General features: G+C 42.4%; 2 protein-coding genes across 18 annotated transcripts in view; both read left to right on the top strand.

Moving 5' to 3' along the window:
- Positions 1-6,620, top strand: part of Ankrd45 (ankyrin repeat domain 45) — a 27,822-nt gene extending 21,202 nt beyond the window's left edge. For 7 of the 12 annotated variants that reach the window (XM_063272105.1, XM_063272107.1, XM_063272110.1 and 4 more), the window contains one exon: positions 342-2,223. In XM_063272105.1, the coding sequence (XP_063128175.1) occupies positions 342-523 (182 nt within the window). In that variant the 3' untranslated portion in view covers positions 524-2,223. The other 5 variants (NM_001402391.1, XM_063272115.1, XM_063272113.1 and 2 more) reach the window with 4 other exon arrangements.
- The window catches only part of Slc9c2 (solute carrier family 9, member C2 (putative)), a 73,449-nt gene continuing 52,705 nt past the window's right edge, over positions 5,885-26,628 (top strand). The window contains exons 1-5 of one of the 6 annotated variants that reach the window (XM_039091388.2): positions 5,888-6,296; positions 7,845-8,018; positions 9,971-10,071; positions 12,486-12,614; positions 13,762-13,927. In XM_039091388.2, the coding sequence (XP_038947316.1) occupies positions 7,883-8,018; positions 9,971-10,071; positions 12,486-12,614; positions 13,762-13,927 (532 nt within the window). In that variant the 5' untranslated portion in view covers positions 5,888-6,296; positions 7,845-7,882. Of the gene's footprint in view, positions 6,297-6,506; positions 6,738-7,844; positions 8,019-9,970; positions 10,072-12,485; positions 12,615-13,761; positions 13,928-26,628 lie in introns of those variants that run through there. The other 5 variants (NM_001402392.1, XM_063272514.1, XM_039091392.2 and 2 more) reach the window with 5 other exon arrangements.

Consider the following 26,628-nt stretch of genomic DNA (forward strand, 5'->3'; position numbering starts at 1 on the left):
AGTGCCTGCAGTCTCAGCACGGGGAAGGCCGAGTCAGGAGGATCATGAGTTTGAGGTTACCTTGGACTTTTCATGATCCATTGATGACAACAGGCTTCATTTCTATGTTCCCTGAGAGTTGAGGGAAGGATGGGTTTGAAAGAGAGGAGAGCTGGGGCCAGGAATACAAAGAAGGGATTCATCTTGTTAGGCTCCCGTATAAATCAGTCGTTGGAGAGATAATGTTTTAAATGCCCAAAGAGACTCCGTGGAAGTTTCCAGACTTCTCCAGAGACCTACTTCAATAGGACAGAATAATCAAGATAAAAGGGACAAGTTGTCTAACTGCCCTTATCTGCTAGGGTATTCCTCGAGCAAGCAAAGGGCTCTAACTGGAATTATCCCCACCCTACAGAAGAAGGAGCTCATCCAAACTGCAGCTGAAGAGAAGAGGGAAGTGGGTGGCACCTGTCCGTGTTATGGCTCAGTTAATGAGGAGCTTTGCCAGGCACTGAGCCAACCATACTCTGTTCACTTAGAGTAATGTGTGTGGTCCTGGGAGGTAATAGGACCCACGATTTTGCAGGCATCTTTCCAGTCCTTTTTTGGTTATTAATCAATGTTCCTGAGGTGGCACTGTCTGGCTATGAGTCTGCCTTCATTTCCTTGACTTTGTCTCTGCTCAGTGTCATTGTTGACGTGGAGCTACATTGCCTAACGGGAGGTTACCAAGATGTAGCCCATGTTTTTCCTGAGTTTTATAGCTTTGGCTTGCATTTCATCCTGTGATAAGAGTTACTTATTTTGTATTTGGTGTGGCGTATGTTATTTATTACCTAAGCTTTTTATGTTTTTCAAGAGGGGTCATGTGTTTTAAGAGGTTGAGACAATCAGGATAATATAGGTAGTATGGGAGGCCAGCCCTTGTCCTTTTTGTAACTAATGTCTGTTGATTAGATAGGTGGCAAGCAGCCCCCTAGGTACCTTGTGAGTGGCAGTCTTTAGAGTACTCCACCTTAAACAACTCCTCATGCAGATTGTAAGTAAAGTCTGGAAAAGGTAAACTAAGTTTAGAGAGGCTCAGAGGAAAAACGAGAGAGCATGAGGCAGGAGGAATTGCCACCATGAAACCAGGGTAGATCTTGATAGTTTCAGATTGAAAGCACAGGCTCCCGATGGACGGTCCAAATGAGGGACAGGGGAAGTGGAGGGCTCCTGTTTTGCTCACTGGTTGTCCTGTCAAGGCAGGGTAGGAAACAGGGCTGTAAAGTCAGTTTGTGACCATTTTATTAAAACTACTGAAAGAGTGTCCAACAGCTTTAAGCTTTATTTTATGGGCAGTGGGACATCATTACAGAGCTTTTAGGTCTAGAGAGAGCTCAGTCAGGAAAATGCTTGCCTCACAAACATGAGGATCTGAGTTTGATCCCTAGAAGCCACGAATATAGATGAACGAGATGTCATATGCTTGCAATTTCATTGTTGTGGTGGGGACAGGCAGATCTCTGGGGCTAACCGGCAGGCCAGCCTTGCTATATCAGCAAGTCACAGACCAATGAGAGACTCTGTCTCAGAAAATACTGCGGCATGTCCTGAAGCAGGACACTTGAGACTCTCCTCTAACTTCCAAAGGCATGTGGATTCATGTGCTTAGCACACTCGAGTTCACCTGTACACCCCCCCAACACACATACACACACACACACACACACACACACACACACACACACACACACACACACACAAGGTGTTTGGTGTTGTGTGTCTATAATCCCAGAACTTGAAAGGCTGGAGCAAGAGGACCATGAGTTTGAGGCTAGCCTGGGCTGCATAGCAAGACCCTGTCTCAAACACACAAAGAAACAAACCTTTCAGGCAGTAGAGAAGTGGGAGAATAATCTGTCTTTCTTCATGAAAATGGTTTGGAGGGAGAGGAACGTAGTCAACATCAAGTCCTACAGTCCAGAAGCAACATGATTAGACTAATTACTGGTTAGAGGATCAGCATCTTAATGAGTGTGCCTCTCGGCAGTGGTCCAGCAAGTACCAGGAATAGCAAGCATGTGGGAAGTGTGTCCTCTCTGTTTTGCACACTACAGGAAAGGCAGAGGCTATTGAAACCTACGTACCCCAGTGTCAGGGTTTAATTAATTAGCTGATTCAGGCTAGGATGTTCTGGTGTATTCTATGCCTGTTGCTTGAAAAACTATGTCATGTTTCATATCTCAAACTAATTAAATGTCATTTAAGAATCTGCTTCTTTCAGGTCAAGTGAAAAGTGCCAGATCAGTAATTTAAGCCATGGTCAGCAGAGACGTCATGGATGTACCTTCTACAGATGCCACATGGTGTAGGAGGCTACATTACGTTTCTGTGTTACATAAGAACAAACCTGTTCCTGCCAAATTCAAGAAATAGATCCGGGGTTTTGCAGAAATGTCTGGGTACAAATGCAGTCACCTGGCTTTGTGTTAGACTGGCCAGAATACTCACGACTGGCTCAGGGGCTGGGCCTCAGCTCCCCCAAACACTGCTCCTCCTGAGTCCTCCAAGCACCGCTCCTCCTGAGTCCTCTAAGCACAGCGCTTTTGAGAGTTTCCGCGTTCCTTCAGAAGTTAATAGTTTTCTGTGTAACTGAAGCAATAAATTTCTACTTGACTAGGGAATTCCATTTTTAAAAGACGCATTAAGCCATTTGTAAAAGAAAAGTACTGTTTCCTCTCTTTCAAAAAGCAAATACTAAGAATTGTTTGGGGTTTTAGCCGTCTGAATTAAAGTTCACCTGGAAAGGTGGGATATAGTTTCTGAGAAAAGCTCACAAATCTGTCTCTTTTCCCCTCTTGGGGGTTTGGTAATGTACTGTAATAGACACCAGTCTCTTTTACATTGCCTGTGTTTTAAAGTCATGGTTACGGAAAGGGTCTTCAGAAAGTACTTTGCTAGTCAAGTCAAGTCAGGACCCTGAACTTCCTAATACTTTGTGACTTTCTGGGGAAGCTTTTATAAAAAATAATAATATATATATTTAAAAAGGGAGAGAATCTTTTTATCACTTTCTCCTCTTTGTCTTGCTATGCAAACTATTTTTCACTTTAGAGGGTAAAAAAAACAAGGGAGCCATTCAGTCATACTCGTCAGGCGATGTTCTCTTGGTTACAGTATTGAGGCCATCTTATTTTAAATGTTTCCCCAAATTTCCATGTTTTCTTTCTACAAGCAATTACCATTTGGCTTCCTTCAGCAGAAACACGAACACTAGGCCTACTCTGTGACACCGGAGTGTTCACCGCTTACGGGAGGCAGAGACCTGTGCGGCCCTTTTAGAATGGTATCTTTCAAGATACTTGGTGCACATCAGCACTGAGATCACTAGAAAGAGCCTAGGTGTCTGTAGGGTTGGGGGTTGTTCTCATTTTTATTCTGTCACATTCTCTGAGCCTTGATCATGAATACAATGATGTTTTCTAGGCCTTTGCTCCTTATAAGTAGGAAGGGAGTCTGAAAACTCATTTTTATTCCCAGGTAAGACAGAGCATTCTTAACAACCTATTAGAATAACTTCTCTCTCCCTCTTTGCCTCACAATCTTTGTCCTCAGCCATTTTATAGTCTTTGATACACTTGCTAACACAGTATTTGTACAGTCCCTTGAATTGGCACCTTTATACCAACTTTCTTAAAATCTCCTTTTCTAACTCCCCACCAGCTTCTCTTCTTCTTGACCCTCATTGTCAGAACCTCTCAGGATTCAATTCTGGTTCTTGGTGGGACACTGGTTCTTCCTCATCCCATGACCACTCCTCATTCTGTGTCCTGTGTAACAAAGCCTCATTCTGTGTCCTGTGCAATGAAGCCTCATTCTGTGTCTGTAACAAAGCCTCATTCTGTGTCTGTGCAATGAAGTCTCATTCTGTGTCCTGTGCAATGAAGTCCCATTCTGTGTCTGTAACGAAACCTCTTTCTGTGTCCTGTGTAATTAATTGCATGCTTCTCTCTCCATGTGAATGAATATGGATCTTTATGAAAGGACCTTTTGTTGTGGCCTTCCTCATCCCTAAAGACATTGTAAAATAGTAAGTTGGTAGATAAAAGTTGAATTGACTCACTTAGTATTACCTTACTCCCAGTACCTAGCACTGCTTAGTACTTCCTAGTACTCTTTGAACTCATCCCCTCTTCATTCATTCATAGAGCTTGATTGCCATTATAGAAATGCTACCAACCTTAGCTTATGCCCTGCTAATGTCAGTGTGCCACTGGAATACCTACTCCTTCAACAGACAAGCCATACACACAGCAAACACTGTGGCTCTTTGTCTGCCCTCTCCCCAACTGTGTGTTCCTTAAACTTTGGTCTTGAATGTCATGGACGTGGTGATTCCCCTGGGATTCATGGATCTTATTTCAGAGACTCCTTTTATGCGGGGTCTTATATCTGTGTATGTGTACCTTCTGTTTTGTGAGAGGCGATGTCAATTATTACCTATTGTTGCACTGACTTGTAGGTAGATCAGTAGGAGATTTAGATGCTCTTATGCTGTGAGTTTGATGTTATTTCATTAGCTGCATGGTGTTTTCTGATCTTGCATTGATTAGTTACTTTTTAAAAGTATGAGCCAACAGTTCAGGAATGCCTCCACAGTATTCAAAAGGGAGGCAATTTAATGTTATGATCAGTTCTAGGTGGTAGTTCTTTAGATTTTATGTTTCATTGGTCATAAAAATGTAAAAAAAATGTAAAGGTACGATATTAATATAACTATTAAAATAACAACTGCTGCCTGTTATCACTGTCATGTAACAAAAGATGTTTTAACTCCAAAAAGTAGGGGGCTATGTGGTGACAGTATGAACTGAATAAACTAAATGTTGTTATAGAACTTTATGTTAGATGTACTCTTCTCATTTTGCCTCGTATGATAGAACTTTTATCATACACCAGAACTGACCTAGTGTCTAACTTTCGACATCTACCACTGTAGATGTCAAACTGGCATTTGTTTTAACATTAAACCTTGTAAGAGGCTGGCAGTTCCTCTGGTGTTCATCTAATATGCAGCAGACTGACATTTATTTTAACATTAAACATTGTAAAAGGTTGACATCTAGTGTTCATCTCATATGCAGTAGCTCATATTGTACAGGCGAAGTAGTAACCCCCCATTTCACACACTCCTCTTACTGTGTGGTCCTACCATTTCTAGCATAGCAATGCCAGTTTCTGGTCTCTCTTGAATCCAGGGAGCCCATGACTGTAGTTGAAAATGGTCCTGTGTCATTTCCAGTGCTAGGTTATAAGAGGTTGGTTTGGCTTCTGCCTCAGTCTCTTAAGATCCTGCCCTAGAAGCCAGTCTGTGGGGAGTCCAGCAAGGGAAGGAACTGTTGCTCAAGCCTGCAGCGCTGGCTGTGCTCTGCCCAGCTTAGCCATTGCTCTCAACCTGCCCAGATCATGCAGTCATCTTGGAAGTGAATTCTCCAATCAAGCCCCTGTTTGATGTTATGTGGAATGGAGACACACTTTCTCTGCCAAGTTCTACCAAAATCATGAGCTTCTGAGATAAATAAATGTTTTTGTTTTAAGCTACACAGTTTTGTATTTATTGGTTATACAAAAAATAGAACATACACATGTTAGAACTCAGAAATATGAAGTGGCACAACAGGGCCCAGAATGTGTGGCTTTGTTCTAAAACTGGGTGGTGGGTTGAAGCTTCAAAGGTCTGGTGGGGAAACGCAAGTGATGGCTCCAGGCCTCAAGTAGAAACCTTCAGATCCTCTAAGGGGTTACTAGTGGGAGGAGTGAAGTGTCCCTGCAAGCTAGAGAGAAAGGCTCCAATTAGGAGGTCCCAGGAGGTTTTCCATGACGTTTAAGTAAAAAAACCCAATGATTCAGTGACTATGTCCCAGCTCTGCCCCAGTGCCACCTAGCCTTTTCTGAGGTGTGAAAAGGAACACACCAACTTTCAAGTAAAATTGGAAAGAAACATGTGGCAGCAGTTTGAAATGGAAGTGTCTCCTCATTTCCCAGTCTCTGTAGGTGACGAAAGTTATTAATCCAAAAAATGACTTCCGGGAAAAGATAAAATGTGGGACAGAACTACGGGGTATCTGTAAAGAAATCAGAAACATTTAAGATGGCACTCTTTTAAGAGGCACTGGGACTTTGGGCATTTTTCACGTGGCTGGGTAGATGGTTTTCTGCCTGTTCTAAAGTGATCATCACTGCTGCACTCTGACGGCAACAGAACTGCCACATCTCCGTTTCCCAGCAGCGGTACTTGTCAGCATGAAGAACTGTGATACACCTTTCAGAGTTAAGTGAGTTAGGGCTGAACTGGATAGAACTGGCATAAGACATCATATATAGTTTTTAATGTATGGGTTCTGTCTACGTGCATAATCTTTGACCCTTTCATGTGTTAACATCAGGCAAAGGAAATCAGTTAAAAAACAGTTGTGGGCGTAGCAGAGTGTGGCCATTAAGCCGTGCTGTTTCTTTGCAGCTCAATAACTCCTTTTGGATTGGAGGTGGGAATAATGAGCTCAGCCAATCAGAACAAAAGCAGGCCGGCAAGAAACCAATGGGAAGTCAGTATGGAAACAGCTTTTGCTTTGGTATCGGTTGGTGGTACGGACCCTGGCAAACAGCACAACTCCGCAGAACTGAGCCCTGTTCTTTGAAAGGTTGCATTTTGATTTCAACTCGGAGCCAGTTTAGATTTGGGAGAACACACCTCTGGGGAGGAACTTGGTTTTAAGGTCATTAACATGGGGATGAGGGTTTGGAGATCAGGACCGGAAGGACTGCTTGAGGATAGGGGCTAACTTGAAGATGTAGTGGCCACCTCCTTTACATTAGAATCTTTGTGACTGGTAGCAAACAAGTATAAAACAGGGGACAAAGGCTACTCCAGGACCCTTTAGGAAGTCTTAGGTTAAGACTAGCTATAAGGAAAAGCAAAATACTCAAGTCCTTCTCAGGACCTTCCCATACATTTATAGGCTATGTCTCACTCAGGAGACCAATCCAGGGGAAGCATCAGGAATGAAACCCAGGCTTTTATTGCTAAGACAAGCCATGTGCCTGTTGTCAGGCTGCATGACCCCGGGGGAGAGGTACTTTTCCCTAATTCAATCAAAGGCGTCACACAATCAAACCTCAAATCTTTTCAAGTTAAAAAAAAAAAGTGTTTATCCCTGTCCTCACTGCAAACCTTAACTGATCTGATCCACACTTTAACTGATAGGATGCAATTTACCTTGTTTCTCAGTCGCTGAGAGAGGGACAATCAATAAATTTTGAGGTCTGAGTAGTGAAGTGGAATCCCAGAGTGATTTGTACTGGTGGGAAACAAGGAGTGTGATGATTGCCTTCCGATCCTTTCCTCTTAAAAGATTCCACTCCATCAAATGGGTATGATGCACCGGTCCTGTGCTGCAGACTGTTTACAACCTTAAGGAAAATCAAAATCTCAGTCTCAGCCTCTGAGAGACTCGCTGCTCCAGGCTCCCACATGAGCAGTGTCCTCACGATCCACTCCTTCCCGTGTGTAGGCAGCACTGCGTGGATAAGACACCAACACCAGAGGTTGGGGATTTAGCTCAGCGGTAGAGCGCTTGCCTAGCGAGCACAAGGCCCTGGGTTCGGTCCCCAGCTCCGAAAAAAAGAAAAAAAAAAGACACCAACACCAGTGTCCTTGTAAATATTCCTGGAGCATAAGGGAGAATGCGTGGTATTAACGTGCTCAGAGCTGAGTCTGCTACCCCCACTCAGGTGGGCGTGGATGAACGGGACTCGAGCAGGCCTCACGGTCTGTTTTGTTTTTTTTGTTTTTGTTTTTTTTTTTTCCTTCCGTGTTACAACAGAATAGTCTGCCATAGTGCAAGTTAGTCCTGGAGAAGCAATGTCGAACAACAGTTTTTCTTTCTGGGTGGCAAGAAATGACAACAAGCCTGATCTACTGTGTGGGAGGCCGGCTGATTACTTTGTGGTCCAGAAGCATTTCACAATTCTTATATGTGCCACTATTGTTTTGGGAGGTAAGTGGCTACGTGAGACTCTCCTCTGTCCATTGAACCTTTTCTCATTGTAGAGGATCACAGCTATGCCAAAAGTGTATCCAGTGGAACTTCAAGCTGTGAATGAAGGCCGACCACCCAGCCTCATTTAGTTTTTAAAGAGTGTCCGTGTGTATCCATTGCTTTATTCTGTCCCACTGGCTGAGCATGGGAAGGTGGCCGGTAGATCAAGAAACATGAGACTGTCTGCCATCATGGAGCTTCCTCCTGGGGGAGGGAGGCAAAAAAATATTCATGAGGCAATGTGCTACATGTAGAGATCATGTCAGGATTCTCTAGAAATGAGGAGGGAGACTCTGATACTGCCAAGATGGCCAGGCCTACCCTGATCAAATTATCTGGGAGAGGAGAGACAGCTTGACAGACAGACAAAGATCACAGACAAACCACCCACAGTTTGCATAGTTGATGTCATTAATCTTGTGTATTATGGCTTCTTTAGATTTTATCCTCTAATGCCAGTCAGAGGCAGGCAGATCTCTGAGTTTGAGGCCAGATGGAGTGAGTTCCAGGACACCCGGGGTTATACAGAAAGACCCTGTCTCACAGAGAAAGATTCCATTATGTGTAGGAATGCTTTTGCCTGCATATATGTCTGTGTACCATGTGCGTGCAGTGCTCATGGTGCCAGGAGAGGGCATTGGAACCTCTAGAACTGTTTAGTTATGACTGCTTCTGAGCTGCCATGAATGTTAGTGCTGGGGACCGAACCTAGGTCCCTCTGGAAAATCAGAAAGTGTGCTTGACCACGGAGCCATCCCTTCAGCCCCCATGATGGCTTTTGATGGGATTTTTCTTTACTCCACCCACTTTGCCCGCCTGGAAAAAAAAATTAGAGAGGGCTTTGTAAATAAAGGTTTCCTGAACGTGGATTTCAAATTCAGCAGGTGTACTGAATAGTGTTCATAGAGATAAAGTAGCCCAGTCAAAAATACCCCTGTGATGAGAGTTTCTAGGTCTCTGATGCCGGCTGCTCCAAAATCTTCTGGACTTAGGGAGATTCCCAAGGACTGAATAATGAAACAAATACACGTAAAGAGAACTTTCACTTTACTGTTCATCAGGGAGGGAAATTGCTGTGTCTGGGCCTTTTGATACACTCACTAATGACTTTGGTTCCTTTCAGTACCCACAATGATCAGATGACCATGAGCTTTGATGGCTCTAGATACACCCTGAGGATGTAAAGAAAAACGGTCAGGAGCAAAGGGCATTGCAGAAATAATGTGAAAACCATCTCTTTACCCAGACTTGAGCCTAAGAAATATTCAATAATTCTTTACTGCTCTGGTTCAACCTCAGTCTGGGAGGTAGGAAGTACCAAATCTAGGCCGCCAGTGAGCCTTGCTTTCTGCCGTTGGTAAGATGCCTGTAGAATGATCCTAATATGTTCCAGGGTGAGCAAGTGGGAGGCTGGTGAAGCCTCCATATTTTCCATAGTCTTCTGTGAGGGATGCCAATTATGTGTACCTTCTACTTAACGAAATGCATTTGTGGGCCAGTGAGTTTCAGGAAGTAAAAGCACCTGTCTTACAAGCCTGTCCACATGAATTCAATTCCCAGAACCCACATAAGGTATGTAGAGTCCTTGACTCTCTCCACACACACACACACACACACACACACACACACACACACACACACACCAAATCCAAACACGTTTGTAATAATTATTAACTCTTCACACACACTATGACTCAGAAAATGTTGAAAATTAAATAACTAGGCTGAATATCAATGACACTATTTTGAAAATATAAACATCTATCTCTTTCAGGAAGGTTTATTTTTAGTATACACACACATATGCAAAGGGTTACAGTACAGGTTGACACAGACATTTAATGCAATGTATACCAACCGAGTAGGATAGTTATTATTTTGAAACTATAAGTTATATTTTTATTTTTTAGGGTTTTCAAGGATGGTTTTAAAGAATTCTGAAGTCTTTGTCATGATAATTCTCTCTGTGTCGGGATTTGTGACAGGGCGACTGGCTTACAATTTTATTGAGGTACTGTATACATAATAAGTTAGAGAGTGAATCAAAGGTCAAACACCTCAAACAAGATCTACTCCTAATGTGCAAGTTTTTCTTTAGTACAGGGGATCAAACTCAGGACCACACACATGCCAGGCAGAAGCACTCTCTCAATTTTGTGCACCTCCAGCCCTATGAAGTTAAAAAAAATGTGAACAGATATTAAGATAATTTCATACGGTGCTGAGCATTTTTGTAATGAAAGACACATAAGAAATATAATAAGAGGGCTGGAGAGGTGACGCAGAGGTTAAGAACACTGACTGCTCTTACAGAGGTCCTGAGTTCAATTCTCAGCAACCACATGGTGGCTCACAACCATCTGTAATGGGACCCAATGCCCTCTTCTGGTGTGTCTGAATATAGCTACAGTGTATTCATACATAAAAATAAAAAAATCTGAAAAGAAAAAGAAATACAATAAGAGAGTTGTAAGTTAGGAAAGCTTCAAATGAAGCTGTAATTTGGAAGTAAGGGCAATTCATGTGCACTGGCAGGTTCCTTGTCATTCTTCTCTGAGCCTTACCCTTTCTGTCTTGTTACTCCTTCCAAATTCCTCTTTCTTTCCTTTGTGGGTACACTGGCTTATTCCCTGATGTTCACTTTAAACATGTAGAGACTTGATACAGAAGGCAGCATCTCTTTTTTTTTTTAAGATTTATTTTATGTGTATGGGGCATTTTGCCTCCTGTAAGTGCATTGTGTGCCTTTCTACTATCCATGAAAGCCAGAAGAGGGTGCCAGATCCCCTGGAGCTGGAGTTACAGACAGTATTAGCCTCTGTGTGGGTGCAGTGAACTTTACCTGGTCCTCAGTAATAGCAGCAAGTGCTCTAACCACTAAACCATCTTTCTAGCCCCTGTAGCAGTTCTTTTCATGATAAAGCACACTCTCTCTTTTCTCTCAGAGTAAATATGAAATATGCACCACACACAACCTAACCATGAGAAAATACTCCTTCATTGTTTCAGCTTATTACTGCCCGGTCTTAACAGCAGTACAATGTCCATCAACAATTTGTCTCTGTTCAATGTTTCAGGTTTTTAGGATGGGAGATAATACCTAAAGTCTATTTATCTAGGGCTGTGAAAGCCTATCAGTCTCCCCAAGTCTCACCACTCCCACTGGCTAGCATCATTTGAGTGTTTACTATGTTCCACACGCATTTTTAAGTGCTCTGTACTTATGAATTTACCAACTCAATAACCCTTGGGTGAGGCATTCATTCATTCATTCATTCATGGTTAGTACTCACTAACCACTTTATAGATGAGGAACCGAGGCACTGAGAAGTTAGATAATGTGAATGTCAAATTGGAATATTCTAGAAAACACTTTTAGAGGAGAATAATTGCAGCACTTGGACCACCACTGTGTTTTCTATTACTTTATGTGCACCATTCCCCATCCATGCCCTATACAGATTATACCACCATCTAAACAGCATGCTTCTCTACTGATGAACTGGGATTTTTCTTCAATTTAAGCAAATCTCTGCAAATCCACAAATATCTATGCAAGAGTATGTAATAGATATATTAAACTAAATATCTAATAACATAGTTAAAATACTTTTCTGTGGATTGGGTAGCATTATCTCAGGTGACACCAATGGTAAGGGATATAATTTCTGTAAATACCAATTATAGATTATAATATGTAATACTGTATGTATATCATATATATGCAATGTTCATGTAAAATACCTTATCAGAGAAGACCAGTTTAAAAGGAAAGAATGGGAAGGAAGGGGCTAGAGAGGCGGCTCAGTGGTTAGGACACTTGGTTCTCTTGCAGAGGGTCTACATTTGGTTCCCAGCACCAACATGGTGACTCACAACCCTTTGTAACTCCAGTTCCAGGGGATCTGACACTTTAACCTGGCCTCCTGGGGTACTGAAGGCATGTAGCGAGTATGCACAAATGCAGATGCAGCCAAACATAAGTTATTCTTCAAAAGGAGAAAAGATGTATTTGGGCTCATGGTTTCATACTTTTTCAGTCCTTGGTTGTTCAGCTCCATGGCTGTGATTTGTAGGGAGACGGAGCATCAACATCGTGACAGAGGATGGGGCAGAGCAAGGCTGCTCACCTCATGACAGAGAGCTAGAAAGAAACGCTCTAGGACAAGATATGCTCTAGAATGCCACCTCAATGTCCTTCCATTCAGTACCCATATCCTAAAAGCCCAATGACGACATTTGCATTCTCATGATCCAAAACCCAGCAGCACCACCTGTTGGAACCAAGCCCTCAAACAAACCTTTTCAAGGCCTTGGAGATGCAGCGCGGTGCGGGTGTGGGTGCGGTGCCGGTGTGGGTTCGGGGCCCACGCTTCTAAACCACCACAGTAACAGGCTAATATCTCCTTGCATTTGCTACTTTAGGTGCACCAAATTGTCTACCCTCTTCTAAAAACGCCAAGCTTTTCACTGTATTGTTATTTTTTACCTTTAATTGTATTCGTGGCTGCTTTGGACGTGGACTTTTATATAGTCAAGAACGTGTTTTGGCAGGTAAGAAAGCATTTTAAAACAGCTAACCGTCTCTGCTCTGTAGGGCTACTAATTTAGAAAAGTGGCAGGGTTGGGCAGGGTGGGATTAATGTTTGCTGAGGCACCACCAAGTTTAGGATCCGAGGAAATAACATCTCAGTTTTGCCCATGAACCACTGAAGCAGAGTTCACAAGAGGATCCGGAAATACGTGGGTCTGGGTTCCGGTCTAATCCAATTTCATCTCGACTGTACAGGCCTTCCTTTTATTGCTAGAATTGTAGTTATTTATCTTTTCTCTTTTTCTTTAATTATACTTGTTGCATTTTATTTCTGTTTTCAGAGAACATTTCCCCCGTTTTGGTTTAACTTTGTTCTTTCTAGCACCTTGAATTAAAACGAATTGAATTGTAGCATTTTAATAGTATTTTGTATATGCAGGGTGTAATTTTTTCCCCCTTTAACATGACTTCATGTTTTGTCTTTTAGTGTTTCCATTATTACTAAATTCCAATTTTTAAAAAGCTTTTTGGGGGGCAGGGATACATTATTTTTTACTTAACTCATATGTAGACCAGGCTGACCTTGAGTATACAAGGTTCTGTCTGTTGGGGTTAAAGGTGTGCACCACCAGGCCTGCAGGGTGCAGGTAGTGTTGCAGTAAATAGAGATGTGCAAGTGACCTGTGATGTGTTGGTTTAGAGTCCTTTGGGTGCCCTGTAACCGCAAACCCCAAACAATGCCAGTTAAAGTAATAAAATAACGGCGAGAGACATGGCCCAGTCCGTAAGACATGGGCTGTTCCTCCAGAGGACCTGGATTTGGTTCCCAGCACACACACGGCAGCTCACAATCATCTGTAATTTCAGTTCCAGGGGATCCGATGCCCATTTCTGGCCTCCATGGGGACGGGTTATACAAGTAGTCTAAATGCCACGGATATACATACAGGTAGAATGCCCACACCGTGACATAAAAGAATAAAATGGTGATTATGGCCAAGATACATTGTGTATATGCATGAAATTCTCAAAGGATAAATGAAAAATATTATATAATTAAAAGTAATATAGTAAAAAGAGTCGATAGTCACAGATGTGGGTCTTGAACGTCAAAGCCGTCAAGTTCTCTTGGGATAATGTAACGCCATGTGGTGAATTGCTTCACAGGTCTTGCTAACCGGACTGATCAGTTTTGGCACAGCGTTTGCTACTATTTCCTACGTGGTCCTGAAATTCCACGAGGACAAGTGGGATCTGCAGTGCTGTCTGCTCTTCAGCATCACGCTGTGTATCATAGACCCTCTGCACTCCGTCAACTCGCTGAAGATGATCGGTAGGCCAGGCTCCCGCTCCTCGCTTTGACGACAACCTGCCGGAAGTACTTCCTCCCGTGGTTTGTGGGCTCAGCCGAGCAGGGCTTCGTGCTTTATTTTCTCAGGGAGAATCAAATTCTGAGTAACCTGGTATTTAACCCTATCACTCAGAGCTCATGGGGAGGCAGGCATCCTAGTACTTTACATCCAGATTAAACACTGGAAAAACAATTACAACAAAAACTATAAATATACCTAGCCTTAGGAATGACAATAGCGATAATAGGGATGGTGATAATATCTCAACTATATATTTTAAATTATTGCTTCAAGACCCTGAGGTGAAAAAAAGATTATCTAAGTCCAGTTTTTTGATGATGATGATGATGGTGATGATGATGATGATATTATCAGTTTGGGGTTTTTTTTCCCCAATGGTTTATATTAAATGATCACATTTATTTTGTTCTTCACACAGGGTTTCCCTAGGTAGCTTTGGCTTACCTGAAGCTCACTACATAGGCCAGGCTAGCCTTGACCTCAGAGATCTGTCCGCTTTTGCCTTCTGAATGTGGCCTAACAGTTGCTTTTGAAATACAGGGTTATGAAAACCTGTCTATCAATTTGTATTTGCATTGGGCTACATAGTGTATACTACCATAGGTCATAGCTTCTTAAGTTTGGGGTTCACGTGTCTAAGTAAGAGAAGACTAAGGCTGGTAGGCACATCACAAACTCATCAAGGCTCACGCTCTAGAGAAACTGGAGCTGGAGTTACCTTCTGAAAGAACTAAAAAACAAAAACCAAGATAAAACTGGACAGAGAACAAAATAAAAGAAAAAGAGAGTTACCAGTCAGACAGTGTACGTAGGTCAGTGGGTCTCGAGAGATGGGGAGAGGAGGGAGAGAGAGAGACAGAGACACAGAGAGAAACAGGCAGGCACACAGACAGACAGACAGAATAGCTCTTTCTTTAGCTTCCCATCTGGAGAGCCTTTCTGTCCTAGGCTAGAGAGAGAAAACTTAAGGCGGAGCTTGGAGGTTTCCTTAGAGTTGAGCAGCTCCAGGCCCTACAGAAAAGTCACTGCAGAGACGAAAGCTGCTTGAAGGAAGCAGGATAAAGGTCTGCGTTTTGGATAGGACATCATTACTGCATGTGTGTGCAATGGCCAAGGCTAGAGGAAGAAAATACATGAAAGAGGAAAGAAGTAATTTCCTTCAGATTCTCTACATTCTTCGTGGAGAGCAGCCTCAGTTCACGGTACATCAGATAGAACACGCAGAATATTATTGCCTCAGTGGGCTGCAGTGCTGTGGGCCAAGGAGCCAGGTCCTCCTGCAACCCTGACTGGGAGGCCAGGGAATGAAGAAAGGACAGGCACACACATGCACATACATGTGTACACACATATAATAAACCAGGATCAGGGGGTGTTTTCTCAGCATGGGGGAGGGGTGAGCTAGTTTGGTGGGTGGCTGCAGTTGCTAATCTTTGCACAAACTAATCAATCATTCATAAACACCTAAACTCCGACTCCCGAGGAAAGCTTTGCCGTGTCTCTTGAACCTGGATGATGTGGGTAAGCTTTGACTTTGTCCTTGACATGACTGAGCCCATGTCACAGCACCCACACACTCACTCAGGACCTTAATCACCCAGGGCTTCCTCCACTTGCTACGTCAGACTCAGCCTTAGTTAGATGGCTGTTCTGGTGTTACACAATGAAGCTTAAAGCAAGACTCACAGGCTGGTTGTGGTGATGTACACTTTTCAATCCCAGCACTCTGGAGGCAAAGGCAGATGGATCTCTGTGATTTCAAAGCTAGCCTATGTACATAGCAAGCTCCCGACCAGCCAGGGTTCTATAGTAAGACCCTAGCTCCAAGTAATTTAAGTGGTTTATGGACCATTCTTGTGATGTTTGGGTAAAGAATACGGCTACCTTATGTCCTTGTCCTTGACTTTATGAAGTTAAACTGAACTTTTTCTTTATTTTTTCTTTTCTTTCCTTTCTCCATTCCTTCCTTCCTACATTCCTTCCTTCCTTTCTTTCTTCCTTTCTTTCTTTTTTGAGCCAGGGTTTCTCTCTGTAGCTCTGACTGCCCTGGAACTAGCTCTGTAGACGAGGCTGGCCCTCAATTCAGAGATCTGCCTTCCTCTGCCTCCCAAGTGCTGGGACTAAAGGTGTGCACCACCATTCCCCACCACAACTCACCTGTCTGTCTTCCTCTCCCTGTCTCTGTTTCTGTCTGTCTTTCTCTTTCTGTTCATTAATTGAAAATAATTTTTTTACAAACAATATATTCTGATATTCTGTTCACAATTTCTCCTCCCCCAAATCCTCCCAGATTCTCTCTACCCTCCTGCCCATCCTTTCTTTCTCTCTCATTAGAAAACAAACAGGAAAACAAAACAAAACAAAACAAAACAAAAACCCTCAGGACAAAACAAGGGAAAAAGAAGCAGTGTCATGGAAAAAACAAACACAGAAATCACATAAAAATGCAAAATCAGATCATACTATATAATCAAAAGACCTGTATGGTTTAAAAAAAAACTATTGTTTTTTGTTTTTAAACCAAAAAGGAACCAAAAATACCATTAGGTTCCTTTTGTGTTAGTCATCTACTGCTGGGTATGGGGTCTGTCCTTAAGTATGGTTTGTATACCCAGCGAGACTCCTTTGGAGAAAACAAAATTTTTTCCTTTGAAAATAGTTGTCGTTTGGAGATCGTTTTCAAAGGAAAGGTTTGGGGTGGGGTTGTGTCTGCTTCCCCTCTCAGTGCTGGAGCTCCTCTTGGCTTAGCCTGTGGAGGTCCTGTGATTGTTGCCACAGTCTCCATGAGTCACAGGCGTACCAGCCTTGTTGTGTTTAGAAGGCCTTGTTTGCTTGGTGTCTTCCACCGGCCACTGACTCTTACACTCTCTCTGCCTCTCCTTCCTCTAAGTTCCCCGAATCCGGAGGATTTGATGGAGATATTCCATTTAGGACTGAGGGTTGGGCAAAGAGATTTGCAGACAGTCTAAGATTGGCTCTGTCACATGGTCACTAATAGTCACTCTTTGGAGGGCCTAAATAAAAGAGAACAAGCAGAGCAAAAAGAAATACAAAAACGTACAGTTTGAGGGAAGAAGCACTAGGAAAGGCAATCTTAGAGCCCAGGCTTGTGCTGAAGGAGAGGCCTGGTGAGAAAAGGGAGGAGACCTCAGGGTAAGACCCTCACCCAGCTAATCCTGCAGTTGGTGAAAAGAAAGTCAGAGGGATTTTCTGGTCCTAAGAAGCAACAATAAATCAAAGCTTATGCAGATGTAGTTCAAGGAGGAAGCCAGACTCTATTCTAAGCAGGCAGATGAACTTGGCAGTGTTGGCCATGTGGTTCTTCTGACTTTAGAGCCACGAAGGATACATGAGTAAATGGGTTCTGGAATTTTCCTCCAAGGTTAAGGAAAATTGCCGTGGATAGGCATGTGGCAAGGGACTCCCTGTGTGGCCCTGAGAGACCTGGGTTGTTGGAGTCCCCAAAATGTTAGAGGTGCCAGAGCTGTGGGATACTTGCCGAGGAGAGCTGTATACAGGAAGCAGAACAAACCCAAGAGACCAGAGTGTGCTGCAGTCAGCAATAGTGGAACCATCTAAGTCCTTTGACATCAAGTGTCAGGTTTTGGAGTTTGCCCTGCCACGGTTTGGTCTGAATTTGGCTCAGTATTTTCACACTATGCCTCCATTCTGCCCTTTTGGAATGGTAATGTATAGTTCTTGTAGTTATGTGTTGGAAGTACATCATTTGCTTTTTTATTTTACAGGGGGTTACAATTAAGAGATTGCCTTGCATCTCAGCAGAGACCACCTTGGGTGTTGGATTTTAAACTGTATTGAGACTGCAAAAGACTGTGGGATCTTTTGAAGTTGGACTAAAAGCCTTTTTTATTTTGAGATGGCCATAGTATATGGGGGCCAGGAATGAGGTGGATTGAATAAGAAATACTCCCTTAGGCTTATTTATTTGAATACTTGGTCCTCAGCTAGTTGAACAATTTGCAAAGGATTAGGAGGTGTGGCCTTCCTTATTGCAAAAGGTGTGTCACTGAGGGGAGGCTTTGAGATTTCAAAAGCCCACACCTTTCCCAATTATCTCTCCGCCCTGTATTTGAGGGTCAGGTGTAAGCTCTTAGTTACTGCTCCAGCCCCATGCCTGCCTGCCTACTGCCATGCTACCTACCATGATGGTCATGGATTCGCCCTCTGAAACTGTAAACCCAAGAAAAACTCTTTCTTCTGTAAATTGCCTTGGTCATGTTGTCTTATCACAGCAATAGAACAGCAACCAAGATTCGACCGACTAGGAAGGGGGAAAGGAGAAAGCCAGTTGAACGTTATCATTTATTTTTCTCTGCTTCTTGACTCAGAACAGGAAGCCCCATATAGCCCTGCTATGAATTCCTCATTGTGATGGATGCTATCCTCAAACTGTGAACCACATTAACCTTTCTTTCCTTGATTCTTTTCTTTTTTTCTTTTTTTAGTATGTGTGTTGGAGTGTGTAGGTGTATATGCAGCAAGTGTGTGCAAGTGCCCTAGGAGGCTAAGACTTCAGAAACCCTGAAACTGCAGCTATAGGCAGTTGTGAACTATCCAATTTGGGTGCTGGGAAGCAAATGCAGAGAGTTACAGACAGCTGTGAGCTGTCATGTGGGTGCATTTTGAACCTGGGTCTTCTGGATGAGCAGTCAGTGCTCTTAACTGCTGAGCCATCTCTCTAGCCCCCTTAAATTGTTTCTTGTCAGGTATTTTCTAACAACAATGAGAAAAAGTAACTAATTAAAAGTGCTCTATTTTCTGGCTCTGGGCTCACCCTACCATCCCAAGGGGCCTTATGCTTCACTGTGGAGGCCTTCTGGGCGCACCAGGAACCCTCCCCCACCAATCCCTTGCCAGTCTGGTCCACCTGGGGCACAGCCAGCAGAGGTGAGCTGAGTGCTACCTTCTCACCTCTATTATCTGGACCATGCCTTCCAGAGAAGCCCTGATGGCACCAGGATCATCCAGCCAACACCAGCACCAAACAGATGGCTACAGAATAGTGTAAGAACATAGTCCCCAAGAGCCAAGGCACTATGGCAATACCAGAGCCCAGCTATCCTACTACTACAAGCCCTGGGTATACTAACACAGCCAAAGCATAAGAAGATGACCTTACATTCAACTTTATAAAGATGATGGAGGCCTTTACTTAATACATCCCTTTAAGAAATACAGGAAAATACAATCAAACAGGTGAAGAAAATGAATAAAATTGTCCAAGAACTCTGAAAATGGAAATAGAAACAATAAAGAAAACACAAGCTGAGTCAACCCTAGAGATGCAAAACCTAGGGAAGAGACCAGGAACTTCAGATGCAAACATCAACAACTGAATACAGGAGATGGAAGAGAGAATCTCAGGCATAGAAGATACAATAGAAAAAATGGATACATCTGTCAAAGAAAATGAAAAATATAAAAAGTTCATGACACAAAACATTCAGGAAAATTGGAACACTATGAAAAGGCCAAACCTAAGAGTAATAGAAATAGAAGGAGAAAATTCCCAGCTCAAAGGCCCAGAAAATATCTTTAACAAAAATCATAGAAAAAATTTCCCTAATTTAAAGAGATGCCTATAAATGTAAAAGAAACTTACAGAACACCAAATAGATTAGACCAGAAAAAAAAATCTTCTAACCACATAATAATCAAAACACTAAATGTACAGAACAAAGAAAGAATGTTAAAAGATGCAAGGGGGAAAGGTCAAGCAACATAAAAGGCAGAACTATTAGAATTACACCTGACTTCTCAGTAGAGACTCTAAAAGCCAGAAGGGCCTGAGCTGATGTCTTACAGTCTCTTAAGAAACCACAGGTGTCAGCTCAAACTCGTATAGCCAGAAAAATTTTCAATCATAGATGGAAAAAACAGATATCCAATGACAAAACTAAATTTAAACAATATCTTTCCACTAGTCCAGTCCTATAGAAGATACTAGAAGGAAAACTCCAATGAAAGGAGGGTAACTACACCCACAAAAAACACAAAAAATAGATAAGTCCATACCAGCAAAACCAAAAGAAGAAACACACACACACACACACACACACACACACACACACACACACACTCCTACCACTAAAAGGAACTAACAACCATTAGTCATGAATATCTCTCAACATCAATGGATTCAATCCCCCAATAAAAAGTCATAGGTTGGGCTGGAGAGGTGGCTCAGTGATTAAGAGCACTGACTGCTCTTCCAGACGTCCTGAGTTCAAATCCTAGTAACCACATGGTGGCTCATAACCATCTGTAATGAGATCTGATGCCCTCTTCTGGTGTGTCTGAAGACAGCTACAGTGTACTTATATATAATAAATAAATTAATCTTAAAAAAAAAAAGACATAGGTTAACAGAGTGGATGCGTAAACAGGATCCATCATTCTGCTGCATGCAAGAAACACACCTCAGCAACAAAACTAGATGTTTCCTCAGAATAAAGGGCTAGGAAAAGATTTTTCAAGCAAATGGACCCACGAAACAAGCTAGAGTAGTCATTCTAATATCTAATAAGATAAACTTTCAGCTATAATTAATCAAAAGAGATTCAGAAGAACACTTCATACTCATCAAAGGAAAAATCCACCAAGATGACATCTCAAATTTGAGCATCTATACCCCAAATGCAAGGGCACCCACATTCATAAAAGAAACATTATTAGGGAGACTTCGACACCCTACTCTCATCAAATGACAGGTCACTGAGACAGAAACTGGAAAAATCTCATACTAGCAACTCAACAGCACACCTGAAATATCTGGAACAAAAAGAAGGAATCACACCCAAGAGAAGTAGATGGCAGAAAATAATCAAACTCAGAGCTGGAATCAATAAATTAGAAACAAAGAGAACAATTCAAAGAATCAATGAGAATGAGAATTGGCTCTTTGAGAAAATCAATCAGATAGACAAACCCTTAGCCAAATTAACTAAAAGGCATACAGACAGTATCCAAATGAACAAAATCAGCAATGAAAAAAGGGACATAATAGACACTGAGGAAATTCAAAGAATTGTTACTTCAAACGCTGGTACACCACAAAATTGGAAAAATCTAAATGAAATGGATGATTTTTCCAGACATATCACTTACCAAAGTTAAATTAAGATAAGATTAAGTGTCTAAATAGTCTCTAAGAAAATAGAAATAGTCATTAAAAGTCTCCCTCCAAAAGCTCAGGACCAGATGGTTTTAGCTATAATTCTGTCAGACTTTCAAAGAAGACTTAACACTAATACTCCTCAAACTATTCCACAAAACAGAAACAGGGGCTGGAGAGATGGCTCAGTGGTTAAGAGTACCCGACTACTCTTTCAGAGGTCCTGAGTTCAATTCCCAGCAACCACATGGTGGCTTACAACCATCTGTAAAGAGATCCGATGCCCTCTTCTGGTGTATCTGAAGACAGCTACAGTGTACTTATATATAATAAATGAATAAATCTTTAAAAAAGGGGGGGGTTGGGGATTTAGCTCAGTGGTAGAGTGCTTGCCTAGGAAGCGCAAGGCCCTGGGTTCGGTCCCCAGCTCCGAAAAAAAAGAACCAAAAAAAAAAAAAAAAAAAAAAGAAACAGAAGGAAGATTGCCAAACTCATCCTATGAGACCACAGTCACCCTAAACTACACAAAAACTCAAAGAAAGAGAATTTCAGACCAGTTTCCCTTATGAACATATGCAAAAATACTCAATAAAACACTCACAAACCGAATCCAAGGACCCATCAAAGACATCATCTACCATGATCAAGTAGGTTTCATCCCAGGGATACAGGGGTGGTTCAATATAAGAAAATCTATCAAGGGGGTGGGGATTTAGCTCAGTGGTAGAGCGCTTACCTAGGAAGCGCAAGGCCCTGGGTTCGGTCCCCAGCTCCGAGAAAAGAACCAAAAAAAAAAAATCTATCAAGGTAATCCACCACATAAACAAACTGAAAGGAATAAAACCCACACAATCATCTCTTTAGATACTGAAAAAAGCCTTTGACAAAATCCAACAACTCTTCATGTTAAAAGTGTTAGAGAGACCAGGGATACAAGGCACATACCTAAACACAATGAAAGCAATATACAGCAAAGCCAATAGACAACCTCAAATTAAATGGAGAGAAACAATAAATGGGCGGCAAGGAATCAGAGAAACAACCCCCTTCACCAATAGCCACGAATAATCTAAATATCTTGGTGTAACTCTAACCAAGCAAGTGAAAGACCTGCGTGACAGGAACTTCAAGCCTCTGAAGAAAATAACTGAAGAAGATATCAGAGGATGGAAAGGACCCCTGCCCCTGCCACCATGCTCATAGACTGGTAGGATTAACATAGTAAAAATGGCCATCTTACCAAAAGCAATCTATAGATTCCCATTAACTCCCAACACAATTCTTCACAGACCTTGAGAGAAAATTCCCAGCTTCATATGGAAAAGTTAAAAATAAAATTAGGCTATCTAAAGGAATTCTGCACAATTAAAGAACTTCTGGCGGTATCCCTGATCTCAAGCTGTACTGCAGAGCAATAGTGGTAAAAAAAAAAAAACAAAAAACAAAAAACAAAAAACAAAAATCAAAAAACAAAAAAACTGCATGGTGTTGGTACAGAAACAGACAGGTGGGTCAATGGAATCAAATTAAAGACCCAGACATAAACCCACACACCTATGGACACTTGATGTTTGACAAAGAAACCAAAACCATACAATGGAAAAAAGGAAGCATCTTCAACAAATGGTGCTGATCTAACTGGGTATCTTCATGTAGGAAAATGTAAATAGATCCATTATCTATTACCCTGCACGAAACAAGTCCAAGTGGATCCCTAAATCTAATAGAAGACAAAGTGTGGAATAGCCTTGAAGTATTGGTGCAGGAGACAACTTCCTGAACAGAACCCCAATAGCTCAGGACTAAAATCAACATAATCCTGATGAAACTGAAAAGTTTTTGTAAGGCGAAGTACAACCTCAACGGGACAAAATGGCAGCCTACAGATTGGGCAAATGTCTTCACCAACCCTTTATCTGACAGAGGGCTAATATCCAAAATATGTAAATACTCAAGAAGTTAGACTCCAATAAACCAAATACCCAGTTACAATGGGGTACAGAGCTAAACAGGGAATTCTCAGCAAAGGATTCTCTAAAGAAATGTTCAGCATCTTTAGTCATCGGGGAAATGAATATCAAAATGATTCTGAGATTCCACCTCACATCAATCAGAATGGCTATGATCAAAAACTCAAGGGACAGCACATGCTGGTGAGGATGTGGAGCAAGGGGAACATTCCTCCATTGCTGGTGAGAGTGCAAAATTGTGCAATTACCCTGGAACTCAACCTGGCGGTTCCTTAGAAAATTAGGAATCATTCTACTTCAAGACCCAGATATACCACTTCTGGGCATATACCTATATACCTAAAAGATGCTCCACCATACCCCAAGGACACCGACTCCACTATGTTCATAGCAGCCTTATTTGTCTTTTTTTAAAGGTTTATTTATTTTAGTTATGAGTATGCTGTTTCTGTCTTCAGACACACCAGAAGAGGGCATTGGACCCAATTACAGATGGTTGTGAGCCACCATGTGGTTGCTGGGATTTGAACTCAGAACCTCTGGAAGAGCAATTAGTGCTCTTAACCACTGAGCCATCTCTTCAGCACCTGGCAGCCTTATTTGTAATAGCCAGAAACTGAAGATAACCCATATGCACCTTAACCAAAGAATGGATAAAGAAAATGTGGTTCATTTACACAATAGAATACGATCCAGCTATCAAAAACAAGGACATCGTGAAATTTGCACACAAATGGACGGAATTAGAAAATGTTATTTTGAGTGAGATAACCCAGACCCTATAGGACATGCCTGGTATGTACGCACTGATAAGTGAATATTAACTACAATGTACAGGATACTCATGCTATAACCCACAGACCCAAAGAAGCTAATTAACAAGGAGGGTCCACGGGGGGATGCTTGAATCTCACTTAGAAGGGGAAATAAAATTGTTGTTGGAGGTGGATGGAGGGAGGGAATTGGGTGGGGGAGGAGATGGAGAGGGGAATGGGAAATGGGTCAGCTGTAGGGAGAACTAGGTAGAGAGGGCAGGGAGAGTAAAGGGAGATGCAGTGGTGGTGGTGGGGGAGACAGAGGGACATCTCTAGGATGTGCCAGAGACTTAGGATGGGGGAGGCTCCAGGGAGTCTATGAGGGTGACTCTAGCCAAGACTCCTAGCAGAGGGGGCTATAGAGCTTGAAGAGGCCACCTGTAGCCAGGCAGAACCCCTAGTGAAGGGAGAAGTACACTAATCCACCCACAAAGCCCTCCACCCAAAATTTGTCCTGCTTTCAAGAAGTGCATCTTGAGATCCATCCAATGGGCAAGAACCAACCCCTGGCACTATTGATGATCCTCTGTTATGCTTACAGACAGGAAGGAGTCTAGCATAACTGTCCTCTGAGAGGCTCCAGCCAGCAGCTGACTGAAACAGTTGCAGAGACCCACAGACAACTTTAGAAGGAGCTCAGGAAGTCTTGTGGAAGAGTTGGGGGAAGAATTGAGGAGCCAGGAGGGGACAGGGACTCCACAAGTTGACCCACAGAGTCAACTAACTTGAACCCTTGAGAGCTCCCAGATATTGAAGCACCAACCAAAAAGCATACAAGGGCTGGACCAAGGCTCTGCACACACGTAGCAGATGTGCGGCTTGGTCTTTGTGGAGATCCCTCAACAACTGGAGTAGGGGTTTACCCTGACTCTGTTGCCTGTATGTGGATCCTGTTCCCCTAACTGGGCTCTCTTTTTCTGGCTCCAGTGGGGGAGGATGTACCTAGTCCTGGAGTAACTTGAGGTACTGGGGGGGGGAGGCCTCCCCCTTCTCAGAGATGAAGGCAATCAGGGGAGGGACTGTGTGAGGGAGGACTGAGAGGAGGGGGGCTGCAATTGAGATGTAAAGTGAATAAATAAATTAATGGAAAACAGCAACAACAAAAATTAATTAAAAGTAATTAAATGAATGAAAATTAACTTAATATAGAATCATTAATGATTTAATATGTGTTACTATAATGTGAGATATATATTTGTATATAATAAATATAAATATAAATTAATTAACTAAATTAACTAAAAGTTATTTTAAATTTTACATACCATTCACATACTCGAGGAACACACTGACCCAGGCCAGGGGTTTGTCTACACAGTGCAGAAGCATTGGAGAGACATACAAGAGAGTATAATGGTCACCCTTCTTCTTACCATAAATGAAGGGGTATGGCCTCAGATTCAATTGTGAGGTTCTTCCCTGTCCTTAACAGACCCTTGGGCTTTGTTCCCAGGGAGAGTCATTCACATCCAGCTCCCAGTAATGCTCCTCAGAGGTGAAGCATTCCCTTCCTCAGATGACACAAGCCGTATCCATCAGAATATACAGAAGCACCAGTGTGTTCGCATCCAGACATCAAATTCCTCACTAAGTCAACCACTATGGTATTGTAACTATTTGTGTTATCCTTAATACAAGTATCCATTGAGGAACAAGGTGGTTATTCCAGTCAAAATCAGCCTTTTAGTTCCTAGGAGATGGAAGGCATTGCCTGGAGACTTACGGGAAAAACAAAGAATGATTAGTGTGATAGCTTTGGCAGGAAAATTCCAGATTCAAAGACTACCACTAAATCTGAAGAAGAAAAAAAATAATCAGAAGAGGTGGGGGCGATCAGAAAATTCAGAGGTTGAAATTTTACTTCTATCAGCTTGTCCTGACCCATAAAACCTGCAGACCTGTTCATTCATTGTCCCACAGCAGTTTAATGCACACCATGCCTCTTCTGGGAGAAAAGAAGGAAAGGTCATCCAGAGACTGCCCCACCTGGGGATCCATCCCATATGCAGTCACCAAACCCAGTCACTATCGCTGATGCCAAGAAGTGCTTGCTGACAAGACCCTGATATGGGTGTCTCTTGAGAGTCAGAGCCTCTCAGGAGCCCTACTGATACAGATGAGGATGGTTGCAGCTAACCATTGGACTGAACAAGGGGACTCCAATGAAGGAGTTAGAGAAAGGACTGAAGGAGCTGAAGGGGTTTGTAACACCACAGGAAGAACAATATCAACCAACCAAACCCTTACAGAGCTCCCAGGGACTATACCAGCAACCAAACAGTACACATAGAGGGACCCATGACTTCAGCAGTATATGTAGCAGAGGATGGCAATGTCCAGCATCAATAGGAGGAAAAGCCCTTGGTTCTATGAAGGCTCGTTTCCCCAATGTTGGGTAATGCCAGGGAGTTGAGATTGAAGTGGGTGGTTGGGAGTGGGAGCATCCTCAGAGAAATGGGGAGGAGGAGGGGGTATGGGAGAGGGAAGAAAGAGGATAACATTTGAAATATAAATACATAAAATATCCAAGAAAAATACAATTTAAAATAAAAAAATCTTATGAGTTGTTAATTTCTGCACTTTTCCATTTTCTACATTGGGACTGTAGTTGCCCTCAAAGGACTAAACTGATGGAGAATGGGTGGGTCACAGACGCCAAAGGACATGTGCATGGTTTTGTGTCTGGCATCTTCCACTGAAAAGGTTCTCAAAGTTCATCGTGCTGTAACTGAAGCAGCATT

Source organism: Rattus norvegicus, chromosome 13 (assembly GCF_036323735.1).
Source record: "Rattus norvegicus strain BN/NHsdMcwi chromosome 13, GRCr8, whole genome shotgun sequence".
NCBI lineage: Eukaryota > Metazoa > Chordata > Mammalia > Rodentia > Muridae > Rattus > Rattus norvegicus.